Source organism: Lichenostomus cassidix, unplaced genomic scaffold, assembly GCF_008360975.1.
Source record: "Lichenostomus cassidix isolate B80296 unplaced genomic scaffold, HeHo_3.0 HiC_scaffold_459, whole genome shotgun sequence".
In the NCBI taxonomy this organism is placed as follows: Eukaryota; Metazoa; Chordata; class Aves; order Passeriformes; family Meliphagidae; genus Lichenostomus; species Lichenostomus cassidix.
In genome coordinates, this window is record NW_028147389.1 from 1 (window position 1) to 25,000 (window position 25,000).

The window sequence follows — 25,000 nt, forward strand, 5'->3', positions numbered from 1 at the left end:
GTATTTCCCAAGTGTGTGTCTGTAGATCCATTTTCATTTATAGAATATCAGTTCTTCGAGGAGCATTTTGTTTCACAGAATTCACAATAAGCATATGGTCTGTACAGAATTTGAACACTTTGACCTGGTGAGCCACTTGTGTGCTTGTAGGTGTTTGTAGAGAAGGGGGCTGGGGAAATGTGAGACATTTCACCACACCACTGCCTGCCTCCTGGTGGTGAAAATGGAGAAGAAGTGTGTTCATAATTCTGTTAATATTTTATTTAGGTAGACAGCTGAGATAAAATTTAAGATATTTTGTGGAGTACTAATACTGAGATTAGAATACAGTGGCAGAAGTAAGGCTTCCACACCTGACAGACAATACATGTGTAAGCTTGGCTCCTAGAATTATGCAGGTATTTCCAGTCATGAAGAAGGTTTGTGTTTGTATGGAAGCCTATTTTGATGAAGGCATTCTGGCTAAATGAATCAAGAGGTCTTACAGACTAGTCGTGTAGTCTTCACTTTCATTGATCCTGGATGTGCTGCTAAACTATTCTTCAGGCACTCTGCATGGAATCCTACTGAGCTTCAATAGTATGGATCTTTCTGCATATTCCTGTGTATTTTTTCTAAAGGACAGATGGGAAGCATGATCCTGAGCTGAGTTTTTAGATTTGGCATAATCGTTCTCTCTTACTAATATCTTCAGTTCTAGAAAACTAGCTAATAAGTCTTGATTTTTTTATTATTTTTGTAAGAGCCTGCTCCTGTGTAATAATGTCTGATGCAGAAGTGTGTGCATCAAGCAGTTAAGCTTCACAGACTTTCTATTCCTTGCATTTGAATTGGCATCCCACCAACAAGACTTACTAAATATACATCTGTAGATTTCTTTAAGGATGGAATGTGTTTTTCCTTGGTTTGTTTAAACACTGTTGAACAAAATCATGAGTGTTATCTGTTACCTGTTCTCCAGATAAGCTTTTCTGGTAAATGAACACAGTTGTTCTACCTTTGTTCAGTCTGTATGATTCACTAGAGTTTTGCTGAATGTCACTCTAGAAGCATCTTCGGGGGTTGGAAGAACTCTTAATATTTAGAAATATATGCAATAATTTACTCTTCAGCCCCTTGTAGAAATGTGCTATTGGTGGGATGATCAGGAAGAAAATGCTATGAAAATGGTTCATAGCTTAGAAGAGGAAAATGCCATTTAGCTTCTGTGTACTTACTTTCCCTGGATGTGCTGAACTGAATGTTCTCAAATCAGAGTGTGATACCAACGATGCTGTTTCTTCAAGCACCATTGTAACTGAGACTGCCCTCAGTTGTTTGGGCTTTTTATAACAAGTAACTGTTATTCATTGTTTGGTGTGTGTCCTGCTCCTCAGCTCTGTGTCTGTCTGCCTGATTTCTTTCAGAATCTAATGATTCCACTGAATTATTAGAATGATTGGGAATGGGAGACATAACCCTTCCCAACATCCCTTTGTAATGGGACTACACCATGGACCATTCTAGGGGAATTTACAGTCTATTCTTCATTTTGGATTCAGCTGTTACTTAAATATCTTGCATGCAGTGGTTCAAAATTTTTCTAAAATGGTTTTCTTCAGCATGAACATTATAATTCTGCCTCCCCCCCCAATAAGCAGACTACAACACTCGTGGGAGAAACTTCATATAGGCTAAATTTGTAGTTGTGGCATTAAATACAAAGTTCAGTTTTTATTTATTTAAATTACAATAAATTGTAATTTATTTAAATTACAATGTGAATTGTAATGTTACATAACAGAAGAAATAGAACTCTGATAAGCAGAAGGGTTTTGTGTATATCAAGAGGCAGAATTTCTGCAGAAAATGTTTGGGGAAAAGGGTCAATAATAGGTGCTGCAGTACATTGCATGTATTTTGGTGGTTGAAGTGTGTTAGCTGAGGGGGTTTTGTGAGTTATGTGCAGTTTTCTGTATAGGGAAAGGGATTGTCTAGGTTTTTTCATTTGTTAAAAAACAACTTCTGCCTGCAACCTGCTGTGCTTCAGTCTGCAGGTCTAGTCACCTCTTGAACTGCTGCCTGAGGCTTTGCTAGTAGTGTGAATAAGGACAATCAAGCAATGGAATGTTGAGGTTTTGGGGCTCATGTGCACTTAGGGCTTGTGTTTTTGATGATGGGATCTGTATAGGCAGAACTATCCTGAATTGTATTTGTTGTGAAGTAGCTGAATTATGTTAGTGGTACCATAAGTAGTACCATAAGTGATCTTTGGCCCTTTAAAAGACCATAAGGAACTGGAAGAAGACTTTTTTTTTGCAATTGGTTTAATCACCAAGTAGTTTAAAAATGCCTGTGTTAATTAACAGAAATGGGAAGTAACTCTTTGGGCTCAACATATGTGTTCCTATCTCTGCCGTCTTTTATAAAAATATGGAAATACAGCTAGGAAGAGGAAATACTGGTGGTGAAATATTTCTGCCAAGCTGAAAATTGTGATCAAAAGCAGATTTTGATGGCAGTATCTGGGTGAAAACAAGCTGAGGGCTGGTAGCCTGTTTATTTTCTAGCTGGGAAACTGGGAAGCTTGTGCTTTAAACCATAAGTTACAGAGTGTATAGGTGTGCTGCCATGAAGAATACCTCTAGATATGGCTTTGTCTGTCCAATTCCTTCCCTGCAGATGTTTGAATTTCCAGATACTTGACTATTTTCAGTTTCTTTCCTTTACCATAGAGTGGTGAACCTGTTTGTGTACTGTTGTGACTGATCGTGTCTATGGAACCACTGGTATAGAGAATGATTTGATCCTCTCAGCTAGTTCATGTTCTCATCTGGTTTTCTCCATGTGCAAGATCTTTTCAAAGCAGGACTCTTGCCTAATGATGCCTTTCAAAGACAAGGGAAAACTAGCTTGCTTTTACTTCTCTTACAGGCAAACCTTTAAAAGTAGGTATTCTGTCCTGGGGTTTCTTGATTTTTTGTTACCTCATTGTGCTGTGGTTTACTAGATAGTTTTGTAAATGATGAACAATCTGTGGGTTTTAGAAAAGGTGCTGCAATACCTATTTGGAAGCCTGTCGTTCTAGTATTCAGCAGCACCTGGCACTATGAACCTTCCTGAGCATCGAGATGTGTATCAAAACTTGTTTGGCTGAAAGCTGAGAAACATCTAGTGCAGATATGGGAAGGCTCTGTGAGGCAGTGATTTGAGTTTATAGCCTTCATTACATCAGGAGACTTGATTGAATATGAAGCTGCATCACAGAATGATTTGGTAATTTTGTTCTTTGCTTTTGCTGCTGACTCACTTCCTTCCATGCTCAGAGATAAAGATGATTTTGCAGCTGTTGTATCCCTACTGCTGACTTTCATCTACAGAGCCTTTCTATTTTCATCTGGCACCCAATGCTTTAGAATCACAAAATCATTTAGGTTGAAAAATACTTTTAAGATCATCAAGTCCAGCTTAGTGGAAAGTAGGCTACCACTGTGGAAGAGGCAGGTATTTTTGTAGCTGGCAGCCTTGGTCGTCTTCTCTTAGAAGTACACATACCTGAAGTTTTATTAGCCAGCAAGTATTTTTTAATTGCCAGAAGTTTGTCATGTTTATACAGTAATGCAACTGTGTGAGTTGCTGTTCAAAATTGTACAAGAACCAGGTTATCTGTCTCACATGTGAATTGGTGTCTGCGTGGGAATATTTTAGTCTGCCTGTACATCTCTTGCTGCTACACTGCTAAGCATCTTTCCTTTGAGTTCTTCCCTGCCCTGTGAATTGACATTATTGTTACAGGATCCACGTATTTTAGGCAGGAATGGTAGAGATCAGTCAGAAATGTAGTGTGTCAAGTCTGAAGGTAAACAAAGTCTCCATGGATTTGATTTCATCCCTGTGTTCTTATTCTACACTTTATTCTCCAAAGCAGACAGAAGTGATGAAACTCTGGCAGTGTGACTACTCTGAACTGTGTATATTGTCTGGATGTAGCTACTGCCCTACTAGTAGTAGTAATTAAGTATTTCCAATAAACCTTTGGCATTTGCATTGCCCTCCTTGGTAAGATAAGAGCAAGGCTTCCTAGTGGGAATAACGAATGTGTTTACTTGGAATGTTATTTTGTCAGAAAGACACAAAGATCTGACTCTTGTCACTCACAGTTACTGTAGTTCTACAGAGTTGAATTCTAACTGGAGAATATATTGTAGTACCCCTCCCTTAACCATTTGATTAGAAATCTTTCAGGAAACCACCACTCAACTTAGAACACAGGGGATCAGAAACAACATGCAATTTCTTCTTTCTACAATGCAGGGTGTAGGTAGCTGCAACTGCTTAAGGCTTTTTATCTCTTGATTTCTTTCAGTCAGTGGCACAAGGGGTTTGTCTGTCAATGACTTTTTGTCTGGTCTGGAGAATTCTGGATGGCTGCGTCACGTCAAAGCTGTGTTGGATGCTGCTGTCTTCCTAGCCAAGGTAACTTGCATGCTGCTTCTTTATTTGATGGGAAGTTGACTTCCTACCAGAAAAATTATGTTTAATATTATGTAATGTGTAAAATTCTGCAATTGACCTTTCTGGAGGTAGCTGCTTAGTTTATGTATACCAGTACATCTAATAAGCTGGTTTAAGCATTACATGTTTCTTTATGTTTAGAGAGATTAAATATGCCAGTTAATGTTTTGGGATTTTTTGAATGCTATTTCGTCACCTTGTTGGGAGACAAAGGGATTCCTATGCTTTGTGGTTCTCTAGGTATTTTTGAAAGGTGTAGCCAGTGTGGTGGTGGATGGAACAAACTATTGTTTAGTGTATCCTGAAAAATAGAACTGGGACAGTAATTGTAGAGTAGCCAAGGTGGCTGTGCTGACTTCATTTGGCAAGGAAATAGGACTCTGTGAAGAATTCAGAGGAACAATTGCCTTTGCCAGGCACTTATGAAGCCAAAGGCTTGACCTGATGGGACTGAGTATAGAAAAGCCTGGATTTTTGTTTTTGCTAGGTGAAATAACAAGGAGTTATCTCAGTTAAAAGTGGGTGATTGTCCTAAAGATGACCCTCAAAAATGTCTGAGCTAATAGGAGTTGATTTCTTAGCTGAAGCTAATAAACATTTCCTAGGCCTTTACTTTCATGTGGTGTAATGATAAACAAGTGGTATCTTTAATGATGTGTTGATGTTGTTTGGTTTTGGTTGTTTTTTTTTTTTTAATTTGTACTCTGTAATGTGTAATCTAATTATTGTTAGGTTTTCTTGTAAATTTAGTTTAATAAGGGAGAGAGAGAGAACTGGGAACCCCTATAGAGGTTAGCTTATGCAAAGTTGGTAGTAGAATTTCTTTTCTTTTCAACTAGTTTTCTATACTTCCATGAAGAGAAGTTCCTGCTTTCTGGTAGTATTGAATCTTCTCGTCAGACTACACATATCTCTAGCTTTGTTAAATAAGATGGCCTATGGTATGAGTTGGAAATAAATGTAGCTTTTTTATTTATTTACTACTTGTTGGCTTCTGTCTAGAAAAGAGCACTGATTAAGAAACAACTGTGTTTTGCAGGCAATAGCAGTTGAGAGTGCAAGTGTATTGGTGCACTGTTCAGATGGCTGGGATAGGACTTCTCAAGTTTGTTCTCTTGGAGCTCTCTTGCTAGATTCCTATTACAGAACAATCAAAGGATTCATGGTAAGCAGACTGTTGCAATGTTGAGTTGTTCCTTGGTAAAGAAAGGGTGTAAAACGTTTGTGTGTGAAAGGAAGCAGAGTATACATATTGATTTTTTTTTCTTTTTTTTTGATAGTTACAAGGGTAAAATGAAATTTGCAGGGTATTGATAAATCTTTCTTATAGAAATACTTTGCTACTTGAAAAAAAATTTATTTAAAATCTAAAAAACTGAAATACAAATAGCAGATTGCTTTAATCACCCTGCAGAAATGTTGCAATGATTGCCTTTTGCATCCAAACAAGTCCCTTATCTATGACATAGAAGGATTCCAAAGTGCTTATGTGAGCTAGCACACGTACTAAATTACAGCAGCTCTGTGTTTTATCACTTGTCTCCGAAACAACATTTTAAAAATCTATAAATGACAGCTCCCCCAGTAACAGAGACCTAAAGATGTCTAAAGCAATCTAAATTTCTTCATCTTTTTATATAGAGAGAAGAATTTTGGTATGATAATTCCAAATTTTAGAGTAGGAAAATCAACAGTGTGCTGCAGTGACAAGGCAAGGTGTTATGGGAACTCCTCAAGGATAGTACATAAAACTAGTGCAATGTATTGGTTAGAAATAACTGCCTCAAATACTACAAATTGAATGTGAAGTTGAGGAAGAATTAGAAAAGGATTAATTTGTTGTGAATAGTGAGAATGTGTGTAATCTTTAGGAAAGTAATTTAATCTTTTTGGGTTTTAATTAATCCTTGCTTTTGTTTGAATTTCTGTGAAGGTTCTGTGTTCTTTTTGGTGCTCGATAGTGTGACTAAAGTGATAAAACTTTAGTATGACTAAAGTGACAAAACAAATAGTGTTGATATTGGCAAACTTACTGCTAGAAAGATTATATTGTGTGGTTTTATATAAACTATGATAGCTGGCATGCAATACTAAAACTTTTCCTATTCTTTGCCATATCTTGAGAGTTAATAATCCACTAGTGAAGTCATGCAATATTTTTCTTAAAATGATTAGTTATCTTATTATTAAGCTGCTAAACTTTTTTTTACTAGTTTTAGAAATGTGCTTTGAGAATCTCTTGAAAAGCTTCCAAGAAAATAAAGAAGCTACAAAGTGATAAGTAGTTGTTTCTACTGTGGCTTATTGGACTCAAATTTAAAGTATAATAAATCGATAACCTGTGGGATTAATACTGTAGGTGTAAGATTGAGTAGTATTTTACATGAGATTTTGTTTTTTTACCCTCTAGGTCTTGATAGAGAAAGACTGGATCTCTTTTGGGCACAAGTTCTCTGACAGGTAGTTCACTTCTCTGATACAGTAAAGTGTATGCAGCATAGTAATCGAAGTATACTTAAACAAAAGACAGCTTGTAGATGTTGCATTTCGAGCCACACTGCAGTTGTTCAGCAATGAGTAAGCTTTTTCAGTACACAAGGCACTTCTCTTGTTGTCTACAGCGTATTGCAATTTATTCAAATACCTATTGGATAATTGATTTATATTGTAGACATAAATTTTTAGTGCTACTGGTGCCTTGCTCTCAGAAGTTGATGACTGTAGCAAGGTCTGGATCTATGTAGACAGTGCAAAACCAATCTAAAGCTATGTCCTAGCTATTTAGGCAATAAAAAACCACATAGTTTTGATATTTTTAAAGATAAGTTTGCATTTATGTTTATTTTGATGATAAAGTCATGCCTACCTTTAGAAGTTCTATATGTTAAGAGTTCTGGTTTTTCCCTTGATCTGCCTGTCATCAGCTATGACAATAGCCTTGCTGCTATTTACTGCTTATTAATTTGCTTTTAGCTGGTATGTTCTAAATGTTGACTGTGACAGTATTAGACACAAAGGAACTTAACTGTCTTATGATGCTATTTTTTACTGAATATAGATGTGTGATTACTTATAAGCCAGAAAAACAGGTTAAATATAGACTTATTTCTATTCAAGGATTGCCCCAGTTCTTGAAGTCAGGTGTTCAATTTTCAAACCAAAGCTAGTGTCAAATTAATATGCTGTCATTTAAAAAACAATTGCAGCTAAGACTTTTTTGATTTCTAACTTAAACCAATTTCAATCTGTTTATGGAATCTTTTTCAGATGTTGTCAGTTGGATGGTGATCCAAAAGAGATCTCACCAGTGTTCACCCAGTTTTTAGAAAGTGTGTGGAATCTGACTGAGCAGTTTCCACAAGCCTTTGAGTACAATGAAGCTTTCCTCCTTCAAATCCATGAACACGTCCATTCTTGCCAGTTTGGTAACTTCCTTGGAAACTGTCAAAAAGAACGAGAAGAGCTAAAGTAAGCAGGCACATTGTAATGTCTTTAGTTTATTCTAGCAGACTAAAAACTTCCATGAATCTTCTTCATTTTAGGCTCTGAATAGAGGAAGGATTGGTAGTACTGAAAACTATGTTGAACTCCATCAGGGAACAGCAGTGCTTCTTGTGCTTTTGCATGCTGAAGACAGTCTTTCTAATTCTAGGAGAAAATCACATACTTATTTTTCCATAGGGAAAGTTATCTTTCCTCATCATCTGTTTTTTGGGTTTTTTTCCCCTCTAGAAGTAGGTAAGCTTAAGTTTGGAAGTATCATGTCATTTCCTCTCCCAATCTCTTTTTAGGTAATCTTAAAATTCTTGCCTGCTCAAGACTACTCACTTAGAAGTATTAGTAGGAGATCTTTCAATGCATTTAGTTGGAAAACTTCTGTGAAGTTTTTATCAGTTATTTCACATTGTATTTTAAAATCATTTATTTAAAGTAGGCAAAACCTGCACACCATAAAAAGCATCTTCTGTTTTTTACTTGCAGTGGGCGTGTTGATGTTGACCTCTGTCTCTTTTTGCTTTAAGACTAAAAGAGAAGACCTATTCCTTGTGGCCATTCCTTTTGGCTGAACAGAAGAAATATCAGAATCCTCTCTATAATCCGGACTTTTCTCCAGAACTAACTCTTTTGGAGCCTAATACAGTATCATTCAATTTTAAGTAAGTTTAAATAAGACACAGTATCTTTTCTTTGGGTTTTTCATTGTCTTGCATAGTTAAAACTGTCTGTTTGGTGCAGGTTTTGGAGAAATATGTACCATCAGTTTGATCGAAGTATGCATCCCAGGCAGTCTGTGTTCAGCCTTATCATGAATACAAGTGAGCAAAATAAACAACTGGAGGAAGACATTAAGGAACTGGAAGCTGTAAGTATTACAAAATAAGTGTGTGTACTTGTGACCTGTTCTTCAAATTTTAGTTGTAGTAGTGCTGCTAGCTTTCACAGGAATGTCACTGCTGTGTGGTGTTGCACTTAGTCTGTGTAATGGTGACTTGGACTCTCACTGTTTGCTTCTATGATGAGTGCTCTAAGGCACTATTCAGTCTGCTTTATTAATGAACTCTATTATGTAAAAGTGCTACCATCAAAGCCTAACTGAAGGTAAGTTTCTCAGAAACTTAACCTACATTAAACTATCGTGGATAGCAAGGTATCCATGTAGCTACAGCTGTGTTGCTAAACCAAGGAGACTGAAAATGTTTTATTTCCATTATAGCTACTAAAATGGAAGCAGTAAGTACTGTTCTTCTTTTAACTTCATATGCAGGTGCATGCTGTAAGTCACCATAGTTATGGGTCATGTACGTTGTAATGCTTTTATGAAGACAGGGCTAAATCCAGAGATCAGATGTCTGTAATTGACTTGTAGGTACTACAGTAAACAGCCAGGAAAGGCTGATTGATACTTCTCTTACAGTCAGTTATGGTGCTGAAATTTCAGAATAATCCCTTCTCTAGGGATATTGATAGGCAATCTTTCTGTCTTCTGCTCAGCTGAGAATTTTAAGCAAACGGTGCTTGTAGCATCTGCTGTAAGCTGTAGGGAATAATGTCATAAGGAATGGCCTAACATTTAACATTATTGTCACATATTTAAAGTAGGGTATGTGATACAGAGTTCAGCATTGTCACTGAGCTGGCCAGCAAAAGAAGGGAATACATTTCCTTTAAAAGCACAGTGTTGTCAGTAAAGAGTCATGCCCGCTGTTAGTAACTGTACTTTGTATTTCAGAAAATAAAGCAGAGGAACGGGCAGTCAGATGTGGTGCTTGTGAAGGGACAGGAGCAGCCTGCTCATCCTGCCCCCGTGCCGCTGAAGACAACTCCGTGCTTCCAGAAGGAGCAGCCGCCCGTGCCTGTGAATGACGCCGTGCGAACCATAGAGGGCAGCAACACAGCAGACAATCGCTACACTGAACTTGTGTCCGAGTTCTCCAAAGCTGAGCCTGCCGTCGTCAGCTTGGAGTACGGAGTGGCCAGGATGACCTGCTAATTGACATCTGGCACCGTGTTCTTCCAGACCGATGAAATGGAGAGATGGGTCATTTTCAGGATGGGTCTGTGCTGCATGACCAAAACACGATTTGTATATCAGCAAGTTTTGTTGATGTAGGCTAGAACAGCATGCTAGTTGTCAAGTGTTTGCTGTTCTTTTAAGGGGGGAAAGAATGTGTAGTTGTCTTTTGGAAAGAAACAGGGGCATTTGGTAAGGAGTGACTAAAAATCAAGGAATGGTATGTCTTTGGACTTAGGTCAGTTTGCACTAAATTGATTTAAATAGTAATATTACTTTATTCAGTATAGGAAACCACAGATGGTCTTTCACAAATTGATTTTATTTGGACAAGAAAACTTGAACTTTCCATTTTAGGAACTGAAGCTACGTGTATATATCGCATATTATGTGAGTACATATTCCCTTGCTTAGTGTCACCCAGGACTAACTTTCAGTGTATTAAGTGCCATGGAAAAGTATGACATATTTCAAATCATAAATAGTTGGCCTTAAACCTGTCAGATCAATGATTTTGTCCTTTACTACTGCAGTCTACTTGGCTCTGTTTACATTGTATTTGCTCAAATTTTTATATCTTTAAAATAGGACTGAATATAAAGAATGAAGCATGCCTAAGTTGCCACAGCCTTTCCACAAATAGCTATATGAATGTTACCTTATCATTTAAGACTGTTTTTACTTCCATTTCCTCTGTTGTTTAAAATATAATAGATTGACATGATTTTCCTCTCTGGCAGCTCAATAGATTGAGCATCATTAAAGCTTCAGGTTGTCTGACCTTAAATGTTTTGATTTGTGGCAAGGCATTTAAGTGTAAAATAAGATAGGTCACATAAGAAAACAAAACCTAGCCAATAATTCAATAATCAGGTTCATTCAGATTCTTTACTGTGTGCTGTGCAGTTGTTCAAGGTGCAAGAATGCAAGCAGACTTTTTGGAAATGCAATCTACTAACGTTGTTCCCAGGTTAAAGTTGTGTGTCTGAAGCTCATGAGAAACTGAGTGCCTCCTAAATGTTTCATTAGAAGAAAATGTTGGTTATTAGTGAAAACCCTTCTCATCTTGTAAAAAGTTGTCCAACTTGTGTGTATTTTAAGTAATTTTAGTATCTGGAGATTTTTAAGTATTTGGAGAGAGGACAAAAACTTCTAGCAGGATGCAGTAGAGATCACGGGACTTAAGAAAAAAGGGGGAAACTTACAGTTTATGCACTTAAGTATGTATCTGTAATCTTCTAGTAATGGAGAAGGTTTTTCTGAAGTTTGTTTCACGATAGATTTTCTGAGCTGGTAACAGAATAAGGAAGAAAAATGTTGGTGCCCAGTTCTTAAATAGAGGTATAAATTATAACTTTGGGTATTAAGATCCCTAATTATTATGTTACTTTAATTTCACTGACCTTTTACTTCTTGATTTAAATAATTTTTGGTTTCAAATGAAAATAATTTTATTCTCATCCTAATCCCTGAAGTATGTTTTGTCAAAATTGCTGGTGTGGCACAGTTTGACATAATTTGGCAGCATTTCCTCCTGCACCATATTGGATCCAGGGCTCTTAGCAAGGCCAGTATAGGTCAAGATCAAGGTGCACTTGTGGAGCTGTCTGGGAGAAATTAGCTGTGACTCTTGTATTTGGCTATTAATTCACCCATTTCACTAATCTGATTTTTAAAACATAGGCATTTTTATTTCCAAATATATAAGCATAGTGTCATAGTTAAAATACATTATCCAGTTATTTAAACACAATTAGAATGTCTCCACTACAGGTTTTGATAGTTTCATGTTTGCACAAGTGGTGCCTTAAAGGGTTGCATCAAGAGAGGTTTTTGTGCCTTGTTATTTATTGTCTCCCTTTCTCCCTCACCTTCTGTATTAACTTTGTTCTGTGGTTTTCCTCTGTAAAAACATCTTGTATATTAAGCTTGTATTATATCACGGTAGTGAAACAAACTTATTGCTGACAATATAGGTGTTACCAATTTGTACTTGTTTGTTTTAATATTTAGCTGCTCTGGTGTGCCATGTACACTTTTCCTATTTATTGTTTAGAGTTTATAGACTCAAAAGATTATATTAAGCTCTTTTGCAAATACCATTGTATGTTGTTTTTACTTTAACAGCCATATGAGTGCCCCTGTATACAAGGCTTTTGGAGAGAAGATCTGTTCCCTTTCAGTACTGTTATAGTGAGTTTATTTCAGTCTTCAGGTCCTTTTTATTGAAAGAGTTCACTTTTTAGTGAAAGGAATTAGAATGTGTCTTTATTTTAAATCAAGGTAGGCATGTTATGTCATCTTTAAAGTGCCATAAAACTGTCTGCTAAGGCTCTGAGCTTGTTTTGCCATCAAAAAATCAAGTTTGCCATCAAAAAATATAGTACTGCCTGATCTGAAGTAAATATTTTACTCCAGTTAGTATGTGAATAGAGTTTTATAAGGCTGTTTTGTAGAGCAACCACCTTGTAAGGTTCAGGTAGCTCTGCCAACTCAACCCCCAGGGTCACCAGTGAGGAAAGTTCCTGCAGAGAGGCATCTGTCTCTTCTCATTTGCTGTTTAGGCTTACGCCAAAACTACCTAAAGCACATGGGACCTGCAGTGAAGGGAATAGATGGTAGTCAAGTGAGCTCTAACAGAAAGCTTGGCAGGATGGCCAGGACTCAGCACAGTGGGGCTGTTCTGTGCCCTTCAAGAAGGATTTTTAAAAAATTAAGCAAGTTGACTAAAAAACTGTGGCAGGAATTGAAAGAATTTTAATTCTAATTTCAGTGGATAAGCTTTCCTTCATCATGAATGCTGCTCCAAGAGCAATTACAATACTGAAAGGCATCTCATACAGATCAAAATTATGTGCAGAACCCTCTCTTTCAGGCTGTGACATTAGTTTGTGGTTGGTTGGTATTCTCACCAGTTGCTTGGGAATATAATGTCCCAGATAGAAAGTTGGTACATTTGATTCTCCTCCACAGGTTGCAAGACTTTGGCACCTGTCAATTCCATGCTTCATCTTAAGGGCATTTCCTTAGGTGGAGTTTTTGAGCTTCTACATTCTGTGCTGTGCTTCTTCTTTTTTATTTTAATGAACCAAGCTGATAGTCTCACCTGAGAAAACTGATTTCACTTTTGTACTCCAGGCAATTTAAAATATTTATTTCATCAGTACCGAAAGAGTTGGGCTTTTTTTTCTGGGAGACTTGCTAGTGTCATAAGGTATTCTTCAATACAAGTTTAAGTATCCAACTGTTCTGTTTTGTAGGGTGACTGCCAGATCAACAGACTAAGAAATTAATTAGGCAACATTGAACTGAGCCTGTGCATTTTCTACACATGTCCAATTACTAGTGACCTAAATCTAGGGCAGAAGCCTGAAGTCTGGAGAGTCCATTTAGAGAACTGGAACAGCACTCCTTCCATAAAACCGCACATCCCCATGTGGAACAAATGCCCTAATAGAATGGTTTTGTAGAGGGAAAGCTAGCACAAATCAAACTGTGACAGTTTGATGTGTCTCCTCCTCAGGGTAAGCACAGTGGAGAATGCCTTGCTGGGAAAGGTGACGTGTTCTTTCTCTCTAGTTGCTGTTTTCCTCAGGCCTTTTGATAAAGTAACACATCAGCAAATCTCCCAGAACTTGCTCCTCCCAGTCTGGTAAACTGAGTGCAAATCTGGATGCACGGTTGGGCTGAAGTGGGGCTGGGGTAGCTTGGCTTAACTTCTGTCCTCTGAAGGAAGTGATATAAATAATATAAGGAAACTTAATGTTAAAATAGCACAGGGCACATGCTGTCAGCATCTGTTCTTTAGAAAGCTGCCCTGCTCTGGAGCAAGTGTGACTGGCGTGAGGGCCTCATGTAAGCATGATTGCTTTCTAGTTAGTTTAAAGATAATCTGATTTCAAACTAGATCATCCCTCCAGTGGTATTTATAGATCATCTTTAGGTCAGAACCTAAAGGTTGCTCTTAGAACTCCTGTTTATTTGCTAATAGTTTTAAACCTGTGGCTGATCGTAGGCTAAGTGTACTGGTTGTGAAACCTGTATTAACCTTTAGAATTATATCTTTAGATTGAAGTCTGCTTGGACTTGCTTTCACCATTTATGCCACACTTTCCTCCTAGTGTTGCTTATTGTGGTGCTTGGCGTCCGTCAGATGTAACGGGCTTCTTAATGCTATGAATGTTTCAATAACCTGAAAGTACTGTGGCTTTCTTCCACTACTCTGAAGGCTCACATCAGCCTTAGTGAGCAGCGTGAGTGAACTCATGCTTGATCTAGCTGGCTTGACCTGCCTCCATGTTAAATAACACTGAAAATCAGCACGGCATCATCGTTCAGTGGTGTGACTTCTGTACGCACAGTAGGCTTAAGGAAAGGGGTTTAGTTGGGGACCCTTGTCACAGCATGTAGCAAGGAACAGGACACTGCAGGGGTATGACTCATACAGTAGAAGCAGTAGAGCTGTTTTGATATCCAGCAGCAGCTCAGGGACTTGAGGTGGAAGGTCAGAGGCATGCTGCTTCTGAGATCAGTTTCCAGGTCCCACAGAATTCAGTGACCTGGTCTGTTAAACACTTGTTGCTGAGCAGTTCTGCACTGGCATCGAGCAGCAGAACATATATATGGATCTGTGTTTCCTTATTTACTGGCTTCACATAATAAATGTCCTGATGGTGACGTTGAAATTGGAGTGCAATATTTTGTTTATTCTTGTTTGTATTTTAACTCTTGAGGGTCAGTTGCATACTGTTTATAACTAAGTGGGATTATAGTTTTGGCACACACTATAAGTGTTTTCCATCTTAATGACAAGGTTAGCACATACATATCTTGTGCTTTGTATCTTCGCATATATTTCTGCTGAGTGCTTCTCTTGCAAGCAGGCAGCCTTGGTGATGCTGCTCCACCAAGCATTCCCCATTACCTGGCATTACAGATTGGTTTCCTTGCTCTGTTTTACTATTGCTTTTCATTCTTACAGCTTACCTTCATGGGTGTCTGTTGACAATGTCCCTTGACAAGCATCTTTCCAATGTAGAAAATGGGTTTAGTGTTTTTCTGTCTCTCAGGGATTTTTACCCCTGAACTAGTGAACTTGAAAAATTGTGCTTACTCTCTCCTTTGGGGCTTCTGAGTGCCTGTTGACTTCCACAGTCGGTTTGGTTACACATTTTAAATTCAGACATGGCTATTTAAAATAAATAAAGAAATAAAAACTTAGTCAAATATTAGATGTGGCACAGGGAAAGAGAACTTTTCATGCTGAAATATCTGGAAAGACTGGCTGTTTCACTAGTGTTTATTGCTCTATGTAATGCTTTCTGTAAAAGTCATTTATCTGTGTGCTGGGATCATGCTTGATGTATATTCCTGAAGAAACTTTAGCAAATGGAATTTTGTAACAAGTATTTTATTTGTATGTGTTTTCAAAATCCATAAGGCTTAAAATAAAGTGATCTTAATATTGCCATTCTAACTGGACATTAAATATTTATGGTAACATATATAAGCATTTACAATAACTTTGTGTGAACTTTAAAATTTTCATTTAATGGATGAATCATACCTGATACAGAGTGTAGAATACAGAAATGAGTTGACCTATTTATTAGTTTCTTGAATGCTTCCATAACTTTTAGATTCAGGAGACTGGCTCGGCTTTGTGTTACTGACTCTAGGCTGCTGGCTTGTTAATTACTGGCACAATTCTGAGCTTAATTTAGGACTTAGGTGTCAGGAGAAAAGAGTACTGTATTTACTTATACCATTACTGCATACTTATAGAAAGTGTTTTCAACAGCTACAATAAACTTGATTAGGAGATTGGAATGATTTTCTGAAAACACCAGCTTTTCTTCTCAGTGACTTTTCCGTTAACTATTAAGAACAGTTTAATTCTTAATTCTGAAGCTTCTTAGGGTCTATACAGCTGTACTCCTCATTTAGTAAAGACAGTATCATTACAAAAATGACTGCTAAAACTCCCTAACTAGTACTTGCTACAGATTGCTCAGGCTTCTTCCTGAAAGAAAAAACAGCTCATATTTACTTAAGGTACGTCCAGGTTCATCATGGTCTGTGCTGAGAACATGGTTTCTGTGCATATTGTAGGTGGAACCTCATGCACTGGACTGTGCAATTTCTAGTCAATGTGATCTTCATTACAGAATGGGACCCTCCTACTATAGGTAGATACAACGTACTGGGCTCTCCTCAGTCCATTTTATTCAGGTGGCCTCTCTTCAGGTAAGGCAGGCTGGATGGCTGGAATACACTGCAGGAGAATCTGGCTTGCACCATTAGGGCAAAATGTCAAAACTCGTGCCTAAGTCAGAGCAGTATGATTTAAGCATATGCCACAAGGATCATAGCATCTGTCAGTTGGTTCTGTGTCCAGTGGCACAGACCATGAAGTGCCTGAGTGTGTTCATCCACATCTCCTGTGTGCAGATGGATGCTGCTGGCTGTGGTGGGAGTGCTGGTTCTGGATGTGCATTCACGAGTTGGGGGAAAAGCTAAGCTTAACTTGCTCCAAGGATAACCAGGAGGCTGAGGCTGGCTGACTTTGTTTCACTGACTTGGTCCATGGCTTATTCATAGCCTCACTGGTCTGTAACTGCAGCCTGGCAGAGGTTATGCAGTGCTTGTAGAGTGCTTGTAGACAGACAACACGTGTGAGAAATAGCTGGCTACTGTGCAGAATGATTGAGGTGAAGCAAGTGGGACATAAAAACTATATAAAGGCTAAATGGACATGGATATGTCATTCTTCATCTTTGTGGTGGCCACACTGGGCTCTGGGAGGAGGAAGGGCTGATATGGCAGTGGCTTGAGGGCTTCAATGATGGCTGCATTAGTTCCAGAATTTAAGTTAGTTCCAGAAAGATTGAGTGATCCTAAAAATCCTGTCTGCTTTGTGTTTATTTTTCCATCCCCTGAAACTGCCCTGGGTAAAACACTAAAGATGGCTGCTTTCTTGCAAGAGTATGGCTTGGCAGAGGACAGGGCTGTGCTCTGAAGATTCAGCAGTGTGGATGTTGTTCAGATGTGTTTCTTGGCTCTGACACTGCTTGAGCTGAGTTCCTCTGTGAAAGCACAGGACTGCTGCAGCTTAGTGCTCTAAGATTCATGTGAGAACGCTTTAGAGGGGAATGTGCTGTCAGTGATTGGATCCCTCTTTATCTTCTAATCCCACTTTAAGCTTTTAGTAAACTTGTTCTCGGTAGTATACTGGCAGAGGAAATGATTCTCGATAAACCAAATGGATTTTTTTGCTTGGTTGCTGGACTTTGCATGTGCACTGGCTTTCTGGTTTATCTGGTGACGTGTCCCATTAGTCCACAATAAATTCAAGAGATTAAAGTGTGTCTGCCAAGATAGAATAATAACTTTGATTACTTTTTTCCTTGAATGTGATAAAAACAGCTAACAGGAAAAATGTTCTAATTGCTATTATATCATTTATCTGAATGGGTTTTAAATGCTCATTGTGGGTACAGGAAATGTCAGAGGAGACTTACCTACAGATATTATGACACATATTGGAAGGAATGATTACTGGATGAAAAAGGATTAAGGTTTATGCATATGTTAATTCTACATTTAAGGAGGGGTTTGTTTTGAAAATGCTGCTTCATGAGTGATTTAAATTCTAGTGTGAAGGCATCAAGAATGATAGAGGTGCATGGTTAGTAGTCTCAAAAGAGACTACTTATTGCTTGGTGCTTTATCAAGACAGCTTTGTAAATATTAATCGAATGGTTCTTTTTAACATGGTGAGTTTGGATGGTGAATGCATTTTGGGGCAGGAAAATATGAAGGGGGGAACATGGAACACAATTGAATATAAGCATCACTATGAATTTGGGGAAGTGCAGTGCAGAGGAGAAGAACACTGAGGTTTTGGTAGCATAAAAAATTTTGAGGCTGAACTGCACTCTAATTCCTTTGCTGCTGCTTATACCCCATAGCCCACAGGTCCATCCATGCTGCCAAAGGACAGCCTGGGAGAAGAGAGATAACTGATATCTGGCAATTTCCTGATACCAGCCAAGAAAAGGAAAGGAGAGCTGCCCCCCAAGCAGAGATCATGTGGAGGAGATTGCATACCATGAGTGGGTCACATGGTTATCAGAGGATGAATTTCTACTCGGACTGTTGCAGGAGAAAGCCTGGTCAGCTGGAGTTGGGCAGTAGGGAAAGGATTGGGGTTAGCAATAAGAACTACTTTAACTTATTGATATTTGAAATCTTACAACGTATAGAGGAATTGAGCTATTTATATTACCCTAAAACTGAGTTATATATAGCCCTAAAAGTTCAAATTCCTGGGTCTCTATTTGCTCTATTTTAGGAGGAGAACCCATATGTAAAATTCTGCTTTGCTATCTGAAAGTCTTGCCAAAAGTTTATTTAAAGAGCAAAACTTGGCAGAGCCTGCTCTCTTATCTGCAGATTTGCATTGAGTCCTCTATGCTCTGTTGTGGTTAAGTGCTCTTATGGCTATTCAGTTTCTGGTGATTTCTGCTGTTTTCTTGCTTTTCCTCTTTTCTGTCTATATCAGACTCCAAGGCAGCTGAGGCTGGGGAGAGCTGCTCACATGTGGCTGCAGAGGTCAGCCAAGGGACAGTGGTTTACTACTGAGCTGCTCCTCTTGGTAGGAGCTATCCAAGTCAGCAAGGTGGAAAGCCACCATTGGGGATTTCTAGCAACAGTGCACTGCGCTGGGTCTGAGCTGCAGCACAGCACAGTGATTTTATTATTGGCATCTGCAGGTCTGCAGATTTCCTAATGGCCTGACCCCATTCTGAAAAGGACCATTAGGCAACTGCTGGAAGAACAGCACTTCTGAGCAGCACTTGAGGATCTGAAGAGTGTGGTGCTCTTTCATTGTGAGGATTAGAGAGAGCTGCTCTGATTTCCTGCAATTAAAAGGCATTCTGAAATTGTGCTGCTCATGCTTGGTCTGTGGTTTTGTAGGCTTATTAGTGTAACAGATAATGGGGGTGCCTTTAGTGCTGGTTAAGCAGGCAGTGTGTGTGCTGAGGATATGCTCTTTCCCTGGGAAGATGGTTAGAATTGCTAATCACAGCAGAGAAGGAGCTGAGGTGTCTCAGGTCTTACCAGGTCAAGGGAACTTGATTTTCTAGCAGCATTTGGTCCATTAAACAGAACTACAAATACACCACTGAGTGAGTCTCTACTGCTTCTAAATTAAGGAACAGCTGCCCTCACAGCTTTCTGGTAGAGGTTGGGCTAAACTGAATTTTTCAATTTAGATACTAAATTTTGTTTGTATTTGGCCACAAATTACTGTATGCTTTATAGGAGGTAAAAAAATATCCAACACAGTTCCTGTGTCTGTTTAATAGTTTTTCAGTTAAATGTAGCAGTATAGGACTGGTGAGACTTTGAGAAAAATATCTTTTTAATCCAACTAGTTTTAAGAAAGGAAAAACCAAAACAACAAAGATATCTTTTGGCCTAATTCTGAAAATAGTACTAACTATTTTGAGCAGTTTTTTCATGCTTTTCTTTATAATGGATTCGCATTCTCTGAAATGGGTTAAGTTGCACTGAAGACAATATCATGACCATTCAGCATTTGCTAACCACAACATTTCCTCAATATTTTCCTAACTTTGTTAGGAATAGGATGTTTTCTTGCATGCAAGGAGTGTTTCAAAGTGATCTATTTTCTTGAAGATGTTCCTAGTCAGATACTGTGTGGAGGCAGTGACTTGTTTTCAGTGAAGGAAATTATGTGTTCACAATCTCTATCTTTTTTCCAGACATGTTTTACTTTGTGGAATATTTTATTAGTATCCATCAAATAATGATGACATGTACTTCACAATGCTTTAATTGCCCATTCTGCAGTGTTAGTCTTCAAATACAGTGATTTTTAGGAGAGGGAGCTGTCAAGCCTTTTTACTCTGGTTCATACTTACAAGCTAAGCAAAGCCTCATTTTGCTCTCAAACCCTCATGGAGATTGAAGGGCTCAGCACTCAGGAATGCATTCATGACATCCTCATCCAGCTGCTTGCTTTTCTTTAGGGACCTTGACTCTCTGGACAAAAAGTTAAACAGAATCAGGGTGGGGGAGTGGGGAGAGAAGAAGCTTCTTCAGAAATGGTCTATGAAAGCTAAGTTTACTTTGTTAGAACATAAAATACCTGCAACCAGTCTTTATGGTGACACGAAAATCGAAATATTAGCTGCTGATAGCCTGGGTTTCAGCAGCAGCTCTCCACGTTTTAGTTCCTTGTTTTTACTGCCTTTCTAATGACAATGTGGCTGGAGCCACACACCCACTGCCAGTCCTTGTCCCATGAGCTTTTATGTGCCATCCAGGCTGAGTTAGAACTATGGAAAGTGCCTGAGGCTACTTACGTAATGCAGTTATGTTGCTGTGACATTATCATTTTCAGCTATAATTTGATCTATTGCTCCTTTAAGCATTACTCTTTTCCTGTCTGTATTACAAAGATAATAGCAACTGCACAATTTCTTTCTGCCATTTTTTGTGGACTAATATGTTTTATCAGACTGTTTAGTTGGAAAGGTTTGTTATTTGAAAAACAGGTTTTATTTAAAACTGAAAGCCACAAATATGATATTGGAAGACATCTGTGTAACTTCCTAGGGAAGATGCTTACTAATTACTACTTTTATCAAGTCCTCTAAGACTACAAATAGGAATGAGAACCTGCAGAATAATGATGAGGTTGCTAAACAATTCATCAATCCTGAATTCTCAGTAGTTTCTAGAAGAATATATTTAGCTGGCTAGAAGAGCTGGGTTGAATGCAGGTAAATTTCATATGAGACCTTGTGCAAGCAAGTAATGTTAGGTAAGCTGCACAAATTATTTAGAAGTTGCCTCAAGAGATCCTAGCACTAATTTAATAAAACAGGAGCAATGCAGAAATGCATGTCAAAGCTGTAAATCATACACAAGCAATGGAGAGATGAAATTACTCTGCCCACTTCAGCCAGTATCCATGTAAATTATCAAAATCCTCGGGCACTCTTCCCGGCACAGCTGAAGGAGGAATCACAAGCTGCTGGCACGTACCCAGGTCCCAGTGGCAGCCAGTGGGATCCATCCCCAGCTCTGTGTGCCCACTTCTGTGCAGACAGAACCTCTGAGCTGGTCACCCTTGGCTTCCTGCACAGAGCAACAGCTGCTCCTGGTGCACAGCTGCCCTGGGGATGCTGCATGTCTGAAATGGGTCACAGGAACCACATGCTGAAGTGCCTGTTTGTGTCGTTTGACTGCAGGGAGCCTCGTGTGACCCCTCTGTCGTGCCAAGTGAGGCACTGTGAGACACATCCCTGCTGCTTTTACAGGTTAAAGGTCTGGAATTCAGAGTAGCTCAGAAAAATGCCCGGGAAAGGAAGGGCTGGTGAAGGAGCAAGGTGCCTGGAGGTTCAACACTGCAGTGGTTATTGGCTCGAGCACTTCCTGGCAGTGGCCTCCAGAGCAGCACTGGGGCACCTTGTGCTCTTTGTGGAGAGCTGGGGGACTCAAAGGATGCATTTATAGATACCAGAGACTGAAGTCTCATCCCACTGGTTCTAAAGCTTGGGCTGCAGCCCAGGGAAGGGTTTGCCTGGCTGGCAAGAGACACTGAAGAATAGGATTCAAAACACTGATGTGAAGAGCAGGGAGCTGGTTAAGAGACTGCCAGCAAGGGGTGCTGGTGCTTGGTGAAAGAGGCAGTGGAGCACCAGAGTGCTTTCTAGCCCTCTGGGAAGCTTCTAGGGAAGCAAGGCTGGCCTCCAGATAGCATCAAGATACACAAATTGAAGAGAAGGAAAGGGGCATAAGAGGGAATACAACTCTGTGTGTACTCGTCTGAGATCACTGTAATCCTGGTCCTCATCTTCCTGCCCAAGTGCTCTGAGACTCCTTGGGGCTCAGAGGTTGCTGTGAGACCAGCTTGGATAAGGGGAAGCCTTTGAACCAGAATCCCTGTCCCAGGTAGAGAGATTTGAGCCTAATGGGCCAGAGGAGACTTTTAAACAGATGAGTTAGCTCTGAAAGGGGGAATGTCTGCAGTGGTCTATGCCGTAAGTAGGTTTCTGGGAAAGCCAGCCTAGAACTAAAGAGCAGGTTTCTGCAGAGCTTTGCAATGTTAAAAAGAGTTACACTTTGTGTGCTTAAACTGTGATGTCCCCAAAGAAAATGGTCTCCCCCTACACATGCACTTCCCAAAGGGCTCACTGGTACTAGTGCTGGATCCTCATTATTTCCAAGGCATGTTCTGGATGTGCCATGATACCATAGGTGTACCAAGGTCTGAAGATGAGGACGATGCTCAAATACATTTAGCTGGGAAGTGGAAGAGCTGGGTCTGTAGTGTAGAATAGACTGAGGTGCCCCTCACTGGGGATGAAGGCCCAGGTGTTGTGTAAAGGTGAATCTTTTATTCCTTTGGACATGTAGGAAATTCTCCTCTCTCTCTCTCTGAAAATGCAGAGTTTGAAACGCAAGATCTAAATTTCCATCTGTGTGGTGGTCAGCAATTGTGCTGTACAGTGAAGATATAAATTTGTTACCTCTTAGTTTTGGTCTTTCTGAAGGAGACTCACTTCAAGGTAAGTGGGGAATAATGTAAGAATTGCAAGAGAAAGCAATATTTCCTTTCCATGTGGCAAATCTAACAAAATAGATGATGTAAAGTGTGCAACTTCCTTTCACCAAGGCATCTTAGAAACTTTGTAAATATTCCTATATGCCAGATTCTTTAGGTGGAACAAGCAAAAAACTTCAATTGTACCTTTGGTCTCTGGAAAAATAGCTAAATTACTAACAGATACATGTTGCAAAGAAAGACATTTTATTTCTTTCAGAGATATTGCAATAATTTCCAGACAGTAATAAACCAAGCTTTAACTCTCCAGCTTTTTAAATTATCTCATATGAGTGTGTGAGAGCAGGAAGATGGCTTCATAGTTAAATGTGGAACTCAGAGAGACGTGAATTGAATGGCAGGGTCTGCTGCAGGCTATCTCTGACCTCAGAGAAGTCTTTTAATCTCAGTGTTACTCCTGTTCGCCTCTGGAAAACTATTATAATATCCTCTTTTCATCAGCTCTCCCTTTGGTTTGCTTAGATTGCAATCTATTCAGGTCAAAGATTTAGCCTTATCTTACTTATATGGACCAATTTCACTGAGGTCCTTGAGGCTGGATCTACAGATAATTCTATTTTCTAATAGTATTATCTGGAAAATATCTACAATTAATCTATGAATCCAGTAAAATCACACTGAATAACAATTCCTCCCAAACTGCTTAAAACTTCTATCAAATTGCAGAATGGCAATATTATATCTAGATGACTGGAACAACAGCATAAAACTGCCATATGAAAGTCTCCAGTGTTGGCACAGTCTGAATATTTTATGCTAAAGTGCTGTTCTTAATCTAAGAGGGCTGGTATTTACATAATGTCATAAAAGCTTGTAAAGGAGAAAAAGTAAGTTCTGCAAAAGTCAGACAGCAGCAATTCCCCTTACTACCAGTTGCAACAGATCTATTGGGCAAGAAAAAGTGCTGAAGATAAGTACCAGTGAAAATCAAGACAGTAAATCTTTCTTTTCCATTAGCTTGTAAGGCAAAACTGAGAAAGAATAAGAACAACTTAAGAGCAGCATACAAAATGAAAGCCTGAATGAATGGTTTTAATACATTAGCTTTCCTCTGTAAACAAAAGAATTGAAATTGTTACATCTAGAGACTTTGAGAAACCATGAAGTACAGAATTAAGCAATGATTAATAGAGATGTGAATTACAAAAAACATTCCACAAACCTGTTCAGTATCAGATAAATAACATCAAGGAGCCAGATTTTTTTGCCTTTGGTGAAGCAGGTCCAAACCTCTGAATTCTGATTGCCCTGCTCTTGGGAGCTGCCAGCTCCTCCTGGTGGGCTGAGCATTCCCTCACCCATCTTGTCCCTCCCGGATGGCAAGGAAGAGCTGGGACATGGTGGAGAGTACATGTCTGATATATACTGCATTCAGCAACAGCATTTGAAACTCCTCTGGACTCGCTTGGAGACAACAGAGAGAAAGATGTTCCTAGGTAGCCATCTGTGTATCCTGTTTCAGACCTCTAACTCCAGGTTTCTCTTGCTTGACTGGGAAGGATGATTTGTGTCTGAACAAACTTGTCTTCCCTTCTGTAGGATAAGTGTGGCCTCTGGATAAGTGTGTAGGATAGTGGATCCTCAGGGGCTAGACCAGATGCAGGCATGGGGATGCAGGCTGAGCTCTTAATTGCTAGCTTTTTCCAGGAGATCTTCCTCATATGGTGAAAAAAAGGGGATTTAAGAAAAAAAAAGAAAAAAAAAAAAGAAAAAAAAAAAAAGAAGGGAGAAACCACAGAATATTCTGAGTTGGACGGGATCTCCAAATATCAAGACCAACTCCAAAGTGAGTGGGCCATACAGGGATCAAACCCATAACTGTGGCATTATTAGCACCATGCTCCAAAACAACTGAGTTAATCTCGTATAATGACTTATAGATAAATCTGCCCAGTCTCTGCTTCCCCTTCCTTTCAGATGTCATCAGTTTCCAAGGCAATATACATTATAATAATGTCTAACCTTAAAATTCTTGCTTTATCACAGATAGAAGGGAGTGTTGCAGTCTTGCTGCCTTCTGATCACTTGCAAAAACTTCAGTTCCTCTGCGACAGGCTTGCTCAGCAGAGGTCCCAGTAGTTACCTGCTGGGGTGGAAGGGTTATTTCTGAAAACCTTCACTGATTTAAGAAGGGCTACTGCCTCCTTGCTTGTGTAAAGACACATCTGTGTGGGCAGAGTTGCAAGAGAGGGGTCTAAGGCAGAGAGAACTTAGAAGTTACAAATTGCACCTTTCACTGAAATGTATAATTCATACTTATGAGACTTCTGTACAAATTCTTGTTTCATTGTATAATTTCTGCAAATGATCTCCTGCAGTTCTTCGTTGAATGT

The 25,000-nt window shown here is 39.1% G+C and overlaps 1 protein-coding gene across 1 annotated transcript; it reads left to right on the forward strand.

Annotated features, from left to right (window-relative positions):
• Positions 1–4,345: 4,345 nt before the first annotated feature.
• On the forward strand, positions 4,346–15,482 carry LOC146423266 (phosphatidylinositol-3,5-bisphosphate 3-phosphatase MTMR6-like; the record flags this gene model as incomplete). Its single annotated transcript, XM_085044968.1, has 7 exons — positions 4,346–4,455; positions 5,534–5,659; positions 6,905–6,954; positions 7,762–7,962; positions 8,517–8,651; positions 8,731–8,857; positions 9,725–15,482. Coding segments are annotated over 7 exons (1,010 nt in total), but the record flags the coding sequence as incomplete, so codon positions are not given.
• Positions 15,483–25,000: the final 9,518 nt, after the last annotated feature.